We start from the raw sequence: 9,285 nt of genomic DNA, 5'->3' as shown, positions 1-9,285 counted from the left end.
TTTGGTCCAAATCAGTTGGTGAGGTAGTAAACTTGGAGCGATTTGCCCTCAGTGGGTTCGGTTTGGTTTGGTTTCACACCTGGAAAAATCCAAGCGTACCAAAATGCGTCATTACAAATCAGGCAAGAATGTCCAGCCCTCTTATTGGTCGGATATGTCTGGGGGCGGGAGAAAGAAAGTAAATACGGGAAGAAGTCAAACCAGCTCATTTCATTAAAATGATCAAACATTGTTTCACGAGAGACGTTACTACGTCTGCTCTGGTCACCGAGACTTTGCTCTGCTCTACCGGCGTCTGTCTCCAATTTTAGCGGCAACTGGTTTGACCACGGCGATACGAGTGACGGATGGCGAGTTTGACTGCTGTCTATTTCTGTGATGGAAACACTGCAAGCTGCTACAGTTTGCTGCTCTGCTGCATCGCAGATTGCTAAACACACCTGACTAAAGGAGACACTAGCTCAGACTGGAGTATGTATAGTTGGTGCGGTTCAAGTACGGATCACGTTCTCACCACAAACGAACCGCTCCAGAGTTCGATTAAAAGCGTACCGAGACCCCCTCTTCAAGCAGGTGTAGAAGAGGAGCACACCAGAGTTCGATTGCCGCGTTCTCACCTTCCCAAACAAACCGCACCAGCGGGGCAAACAAACTCTAGTTCGATTCAACCGAACTAAAGGCTGTTGTTGTGAAAACGCCCTTAATGTGTTGAAACTCAGAAAAGAGTCAAACTGATGCTGGAAATCATGAAAATGATCAAATGACTGTACTCAAAATGGAAAGTATAGATTTGATTAAACATCAGAAAACATAGTTTTATAATGTTGATAAGAAAAATTAATGTTTTGTGTTTGAGTCTCAGATCTCCTTCTCAGTGCAGAGTGTGTGTGATGGTGAACAGACTGAACTTTGAGTTCAGCAGCTGATCCTGCAGAGGACACAGAGACACTGAGGCACCAGAACGAGGCCAGACTGTGAACCCAGGATAAAGAGGTTGAGTGAATGTGGTGTTGAAGGTGTGGAGGAGGATCAGTGACTCAGATGAGGAGACTGAGTAGAAGGACAGAGAGCCAGCAGGACAGTCCACATACACTGCTACTCTATCAGAGACAGAGGAGGAGGAGATGGAGGATAGTATCATATTGTGCCAGAAAGCGTAACCATCATCAGAGCAGAACAGACTCCAGGACTGATCATTCCATCCAAACACACAGTCAACACTGTCTCCTCTCCTGCTGATTCCTCTGTAACTCACTGATATAGAAACCTTTCCTCTCCTCTCCACCTCCCAGTAACAGCGACCAGTCAGACCATCTCTACACAGCAGCTGAGGACAGGGGTCAAACCTCTCTGGATGATCAGGATATGGCTGATCCTCTTCCACTATTGTGACCTTCCTGTTGTTGTCAGACAGTTTGAGGTGTCTGTATACTGTGTTTGTGTCCAGTTCCAGCTGACAGACATCTGATGGAGAGAAACAGACACAACACAGCAGCAGATTATCATCTGTTGATTTATTAACTCTTGTGTTGTCTTCCTGTCAAACTGACTTGGGTCATGGGTGGTGATGGCGCAGTGGATATGTCACATACCTTTGGTGCGGTAGACCTGGGTTTGAATCCCATTGTGATATATCAACCAATGTGTCCCTGAGCAAGGCATTAAACCCGTAGTTGCTCCAGAGGTGTGTTACCTCTGACATATATCGCAATTTTAAGTCGCTTTGGATAAAAGCATCAGCTAAATGACATGCAATGTAATGACTTGGTTTGTTTGCCTGTTTATAAAGTATAAGTAGTATAAAATATCACCCAAATCTATTTTACACCTTCTAGTCAACTCATTACCACTAGTTGTACAGTTTTACATTTGTTCTTTGGAATTTATGGTTAATAAACAAGTCTAGTGTAAAATAAGCAGAAATTATGAATAATTTTTTTAAGATCAGATCAATATAAGTTTATGGATGATCAGAGACTGGTATATGTTAATGTTTAGTCAGGATACTGTTTGGCATCCCATAATCACACTTTTGTCTTCCCAGGTCTGCTTTGCTTGTTTATAAAGTATAGAAAATCATAATTTATTACTCAATTCTGTGTTTCCACTTTTTAACCAACTTCATTACCACTAGTTTTATAGTTTTACACTTATTTTTTACATTCATGGTAAATAAACCTCATTTAAATGAACTTATATCTAATTTCTGAGTAAACTGAGGAGAAATTGTTTTGACACGTCAAAGGAGTTATAGAAACAAGTTTACAAAACTGTAGCTGTAAAGGTGTGTGTGCGTGTGTGTGTGTGTGTCTGTGTGTTTGTATCTTTGCGTGCGTGCATGAATTTGTGTGCGTGTGTTTGTGTGTGTGTATGTATGTGTTCATGCGTGCGTGCCTGCCTGCGTGCGTGGGTACAGGCGTGTGTGTGTATGCATCTGTGTATGTGTGTGTGTGTGTGTGTGTGTGTGTGTGTGTGTGCGTGCGTGCATCTGTGTGTGCGTGCGTTCGTGCATCTGTGTGTGTGTGTGTGCATGCGCACATGCATGCGTGCATGAATGTGTCTCTGTTTGTGTGTGTGTGTGTGTATGCATCTGTCTATGTGCATGTGTGTGCATGCGTTTGTGCATCTGTGTGTGCGTACGTGTATGTTCATATGTGCATGTGCGTGTGTGTGTGTGTGTGTGTGTGTGTGTGTGTGTGTGCGTGTGTGTGTGTGTGTGTGTGTGTGTGTGTGTGTGTGTGTAGCAGCACAAAGCAGTTCTGAACCATCTTCTTTCTAAGGCCGGTTACACACTGCGCGAGCGTGTCAGCTGCGTGGCATGTCCGTTTATATTTCGGCTCCCATGTTAGAGCTTACACACTGCCGGCGTGAGACGCGCGTCTCAGGCGTGGCTCTAGGCGCGGCTCTAGGCGTGCCTGCTAGAAATAGAACCGACGCCTATTTTTCACGTGAGACGCGAGCGTGTTGGAAGCGTTTCCAGGCAAAATAGAATGGGAAAATATGTTTATATGTCATTTAGACACGAATGCATATTAATAAATGACAGCTTGATGTTTGAAAGTCTAGGTTTTGACATCAATGTAGATATAAATGTAATACAAAATTTCAGGGAAAAGATTTTCCAATATTGCACCTGTCATACAGAACAAAATATTCTGTAACATATTTTGCAGTCAATACTGCCGATGTTGTCTTGCTTTAATCAAATCAGTAGGCTATATATAAATGATAGGATAGGCTACGATAACAACGTAGTGTGTGTTCTGAGTGATGGTCCAACATCAGATAGGCTAGGCTATATAGGCTCTTTACAGCTACACAAAGTTTTTATAAACAGACAGCCCACTTACCCATTTTTCAGAGTTTGAATCTGTCGGCCCTATGTTCCGAGATCAGCCCTCCCTGTACCTAGCAGTAGGATCAGCGCCGCGTCAGACACGCTTCTGGTGTGTAGGACACAGAAAAATCCACGCAGCTGACACGCAGCTGAGACGCAGCTGAGACGCAACAGAAATGCCACGCTCTCGTGACGCGTGCAGTGTGTAACCGGCCTAAGTTATTAGCTCCACCAAAGAGCTCAGTTTTACTGGAGAAAAAAACATTTGCACAAAGTTCACACCTGAACATCAAAATCAAACTGTCATCTGCTACAGAAAAGTTTCATTACAGTCTGCTGAACTGAGTCTGAATGAATATCAGAGCACTGTTGGTTCACCAACCGGCTTTAAGGTGCATTTCACTGACCAGAGACCAGATGCAAAGAAACATCTGTACGCTGTCTGAAGTCAGTGGATGTTCACGTTCTGTTATATGAATACCAGTTAATGAGTGAAACATGAGTTGAAATGTATTGATTAGTTCAGTTGGATCATTGTTTTCAGTTTGTTGTGTTTTTGGATTTTAAATCGATCGATTGAGTTCCAACATCTTTCGATCCACTAAAATAGAAACTCTGGACAAACTCATCAATGTACTTCAGTCATGAAAATGTAAAGATCTATGCCAAGAAATCTAGGTAGGTATTGGACGTCATCACAAAGTTGATTGCAGATTCTTGCATCTCTCAAACATGTAACTACACGTCACGGCGACGCAGACCGCAGCAACTGTAATTAGTCCACCTGGTCGTGGCTTGGTAGCATTGCATTTCTCCCACTCTTTACAGGTTTCTCCATCTCCTTAAACAACATTAAATTAGGAGAGGGTTCACTTTTCCTGCTACAGATTTCCCACCATGGTCATAAAGAACAGGAGAGACACTTTGTTTCTCCATCTACACCGCTAGAGTAGGTACTCGCTCCCAGGCTAACGCGAGTCACTCTCTCACACTCAGGCCACTTATGTAGGCTACGGCGAAAGTTCTGCGTAGAGCCTACGCTGAAGAATTAATCTGCCTTTAGACTCAACTCTCTTAAAAAAAAATGCCAGGCAACATGTTGCGAAACAAAATCCAACCTCAACCAGCAGTCTGCTTTCATTTGCTTGTGCTGATTGTCTGTCAGATTGTGTCCCTTCTGGTTTTTCCGGTTTTCCGATTTGATGATGTCTTGTTTAACTTTTAGGGTTTAGGGTACAAGCGGCCGAAATGGGTTTCCTCAGGAGGGTAGCTGGCGTTTCCCTTAGAGATAGGGTGACAAGCTCAGTCATCAGTGAGGAGTAGAACCACTGCTCCAGCTAGGAGGAGACCTCGGGGAAGACCCAGTACCAGGTGGAGCGATTACTTTTTAAACCTGGCCTGAGAATGCCTTGGGATCCCCCAGTCAGAGCTGGTAAATGTGGCTTGGGAAAGGGAAGTTTGGGGTCCCCTGCTGGAGCTGCTTCCCCTGCGACACGGCCAGAAGATGGATGGTTGGATGGATTGTTTAACTGCTTGTGCTGATTCCCTGCTTAACATTGGTCTGTATTCATTACCTGTATTATTCATTACTGCATGATGCTGCCTGACTCCTCTAAGCTCTTTTTTTCAGATGTTTTACTTCCTCCGGTTCTGATTTGACATCTGTTTCATTTATATATTTAACATCAGACAGAGGGACAACAGGTGAAAATTAACCTTTTGGCACATTTACAGGGATGTTGATCAATGTGCATTTACCCTGACAATTAGTAAATAAAAGAAATCAAACTTAAAACACACTCACACTTCCTCACACCAGGTTTTAACCACTGCGGTCCACTATTGTCCATCCTGCAGGAAGAAATAGTCACAATCAACTACATATACCTTCACTGAGATCCTCCATTAAACATGAACCAGAGTTCCTCGGTTAATGGCAGAGGAACTGTGTTGTCAATTTGTCCATACCTGAGAGTTTCCAGTCTCCAGTTAGGATCATTAAGTCCTGTGGACAGCAGCTTCACTCCTGAGTCTCCAGGATGATTATAGCTCAGGTCCAGCTCCCTCAGATGGGAGGGATTGGAGCTTAGAGCTGAGGCCAGAGAAATACAGCCTTTCTCTGAGATCATACAGCCTGACAGACTGCAAACACACACACAGACACACACACACAGACACACACACACACACACACACACACACACACACACACACACACACACACACACACACACACACACACACACACACACACACATGTTAGACACATTAGATGCTTACAACAGCAACAAGAACTGTCACTGATGGAGAATACTGTTGGTCTATCCAGCTACCAGGCCTGCTAGCCCTCCGAGCACATGCTGCTCTGTCAGGTAAGACTCGTAGAGGTGGGTTGTGTTAATACAGACACGGACTGGTGCAGAAATGGAGTGTGTAACAACACTTGAGCCACGGTGAAATGTTGCGTTTATATGGTTGAAATGACAATAAAACACACCTAATTTGAGTTGAATGCCTCACTGTCTATCTACGTCTGTAACCGCTAGACGTGGCTTGGGGGAAGCGAAGCAAGTGCATTCTGGGAGTTGTTGTCTTTCATCCACATGAGCCAAAAATACATGTTCTGGCTTTTCTCGGTCTAGAAGGCACCAACTTCAAAAAAAATAAATAAAATCACATTTCTACTACATAAATGACCCAGTTTAATACATATTCATCTTTCCAGCAGTGAACTATCCCTTTAATATTTAACATCTTACTCAGGTCCAGCTCTCTCAGACTAGAGGATTAGAAGCTGGGAACTGAGGCCACTGTGTTCATCCAATAATTAATATATGAAGAAAACAAGAGCTTTTAAATCAGCTAAACACCAACCTGAGAGTTTGCAGCCTGCAGTCTGGACTCTTCAGTCCAGCAGACACCAGCTTGACTCCTGAATCCTGCAGGTCATTGTTACTCAGGTCCAGCTCTCTCAGACTAGAGGACTGGGAGCTGAGTACTGACGACAGAGCGTCACAGCTTCTCACTGACAGGTTACAGCCACTCAGTCTAAAGAGGAATTAGCAACATATATTAAAACAATAATAATTTTTAATAATAATAAATAATTTAATCTGGATAGTTCTGTGTGCACCTACAGAGCTTTATTGGAGGCTTTGACCACTGGCAGCAGCATCAGAAGAGCCTCCTCTGAAACAGAGTATTTCTTCAGGTCAAACACGTCCAGATATTTTTCTGATGACAGTAAGATGAAGACCAGAGCTGACCACTGAGCAGGAGACAGTTTATCTGTGGAGAGACGTCCTAAACTCAGGGACTGTTGGATCTGCTCCACTAGAGAACCATCATTCAGTTCATTCAGACAGTGAAAAAGATTGATGTTTCTCTCTGCAGACCGATAAACATTAATCTTTATCTTGATGTACTCCACTGTTTTCTTGTTTGTCTCTGACATACTTCCTGTCTGTGTCTGGAGACCTCGTAGGAGATTCTGATTGGTCTCCAGTGAAAGACCCAGGAGGAAGCGGAGGAACAAGTCCAGGTGTCCATTTGGACTCTGGAAGGCCTCATCCACAGCACTCTCGTAGAACTGTATTGATGTTGTTTGTTCTTCTGCCAGCAGGTTGACTCCAGAGTTGGTGAATGTCAGATGGACATGAAAAGCAGCCAGAAACTCCTGAACACTCAGATGGACGAAGCAGAACACATTGTCCTGGTACAGTCCTCTCTCTTCTTTAAAGATCTGTGTGAACACTCCTGAGTACAGTGAGGCTGCTGTGATATCGATGCCACACTCTGTCAGGTCTGATTCATAGAAGATCAGGTTGCCTTTCTGCAGCTGCTCAAAAGCCAGTTTTCCCAGAGACTCGATCATCTTCCTGGTGTCTGGACTCCAGTGTGAATCCTTCTCATCTCCTCCATCATACTTTACATTTTTCCGTTTGGACTGAACCACCAGGAAGTAGATGTACATCTCAGTCAGGGTCTTGGGCAGCTCTCCTCCCTCTCTGGTCTTCAACCCCTTCTCCAGAAATGTAGCAGTGATCCAGCAGAAAACTGGAATGTGGCACATGAGCTGGAGGCTTCGTGATGTCTTGATGTGGGAGATGATTCTTTTGGCCTTATCATCATCTCTGAATCTCTTCCTGAAGTACTCCTCCTTCTGAGGGTCAGTGAACCCTCTGACCTCTGTCACCATGTCAACACACTCAGGAGGGATCTGATTGGCTGCTGCAGGTCGTGTGGTTATCCAGAGGCGAGCAGAGGGAAGCAGATTCCCCCTGATGAGGTTTGTCAGCAGCACACCTACTGAGGTGGACTCTGTAACATCAGTCAGGATCTCGGTGTTGACGAAGTCCAGAGTAAGTCGACACTCATCCAGACCATCAAAGATGAACACAACCTGAAACTCTTCAAACCTGTAGATTCCTGCTTCTTTGGTTTCACTAAAGAACAAATGAACAAGTTCCACCAAGCTGTACGTTTTCTCTTTCAGCATATTTAGCTCTCTGAAGGTGAATGTAAATGTGAACTGGATGTCCTGGTTGGCTTTGTCTGCAGCCCAGTCCAGAGTGAACTTTTGTGTTAAGATTGTTTTCCCGATGCCAGCCACTCCCTTTGTCATCACTGTTCTGATTGGTTCATCTCTTCCAGGTGGGGCTTTAAAAATGTCTTCACATATGATTGTTGTTTCTGGTCTGTCTGGTCTCCAGGATGCTGTTTCAATCTGTCTGATCTCATGTTCAAAATTGACCTCTGCAGTATCTCCGCCTGTGATGTAGATCTCTGTGAACATCTTATTCAGAAGGGTTTTGTTTCCAGCTTTAGCAATCCCCTCAAACACACACTGGAACTTCTTTTGTGAGTTGGATTTAACTTTTCGCTGGCATGAAGCAAGAATTTCTGAAAAAAAACATAAAACAATTAAATCAATGAGGGGTTGTTGCAGTTAAAGTCTGTGCACATTTCTGTTTTCCTGAAATCTATTTAAGATGAACTTGTTTAAAATTACTTATTATTCCTCAACAACAACTGATATGTTGTGTCCAAGTCATGCATCCATGAACTCCGTGGTCTCCAAAGAAACCTGAAGGTGTATGACTTAATTACAGAGGGATGGGAATTAATGTTGTCCAAGTTGTTTCTCACGGTGGCATCAGTGTGTGTAATTGTTAAACAGAAGAGGCAACAAAAACTGGATTGTCTAAATTTGTTTCATCAACTTTTGTTATTTGAGACACTTTACATTTTGTGTCTGTGGTAGATGTTTGCTTTGGTAGCTTGTTCTGTTGTTGTAAGCACAATATATATGTCTATCTTTGGAGATAAGAGGGAAACATTGGCTTCAAAGCTAGTGTTTGTTGAAGACATTGTGATATGTTTGATTTTTTGTTACATCCATTTTCTATTTAATAATATTATGACTTACCTGCAGGTTCTGAGACAGTGTTTGATAAATTCTTCACTAGCTCATTCTGATTCATCTTCACTAAAACTATTCTGGTCACATTAATGGTGTTCATACTGTAGGTCGAGAACATCTGGTCCACTGTCTTCATCCTGTTTACATTCTCCAGTTTGCTCTTTGCGATTGCTGGGAAGTCTTCAAGGGCCCCTTTCTGCTGCAGGTGCCACTTACATTTTTCAAAGTCCTCATCTCCCAAATCTTCTAAAGTTCCCAAGACAACCTCTTGAGGTGTCTCCATCTTTGGTCCCTGCAAAGATCCAAAAGAAACCAAAAAAACATTGTCACCTCATATACCTCGGTTACCTTCACTTTCTACATCTTTTTTAGCTCCACCCTAAGATGTTGGTATTTTCCAAGCTTCTCATATTCATTCTTCAATTTCAATTCAAATTGTATTTATAGTGTCAAATCATAACAGAAGTTATCTCAGGTCACTTTAAAGGTAGAGTCTAAACCCAACAATTCCCCCCGAGAGTCATTT

At 43.2% G+C, this 9,285-nt stretch overlaps 1 protein-coding gene across 1 annotated transcript; it reads right to left on the bottom strand.

The window, feature by feature from the left end:
• Positions 1-871: 871 nt before the first annotated feature.
• On the bottom strand, positions 872-9,042 carry LOC114553049 (NACHT, LRR and PYD domains-containing protein 3). The gene is made up of 6 exons (XM_028574145.1): positions 8,766-9,042; positions 6,475-8,239; positions 6,212-6,385; positions 5,306-5,479; positions 5,142-5,188; positions 872-1,464 (listed from the first exon to the last, which is right to left on the bottom strand). Exons 1-6 carry the CDS (start codon positions 9,040-9,042, stop codon positions 872-874), a joined length of 3,030 nt encoding a protein of 1,009 aa, XP_028429946.1.
• Positions 9,043-9,285: the final 243 nt, after the last annotated feature.

Source organism: Perca flavescens, chromosome 3 (assembly GCF_004354835.1).
Source record: "Perca flavescens isolate YP-PL-M2 chromosome 3, PFLA_1.0, whole genome shotgun sequence".
Taxonomy (NCBI): Eukaryota; Metazoa; Chordata; class Actinopteri; order Perciformes; family Percidae; genus Perca; species Perca flavescens.
Note: the sequence above shows the minus strand (reverse complement) of the source record. Positions and strands in the feature narration are given on the sequence as shown.

What these genes read in the sequence shown, in the direction of transcription:
- LOC114553049 (XM_028574145.1), bottom strand. Translation starts at nt 9,042, where the DNA reads ATGGAGACACCTCAAGAGGTTGTCTTGGGAACTTTAGAAGATTTGGGA. An exon ending in TGCAGGCTGCAAACTCTCAG is followed by an intron (nt 5,480 to 6,211) that starts GTTGGTGTTTAG and finishes GTGTGTTTGCAG; the next exon opens with TCTGTCAGGCTGTATGATCT. An exon ending in TGGAGACTGGAAACTCTCAG is followed by an intron (nt 5,189 to 5,305) that starts GTATGGACAAAT and finishes TTCTTCCTGCAG; the next exon opens with GATGGACAATAGTGGACCGC.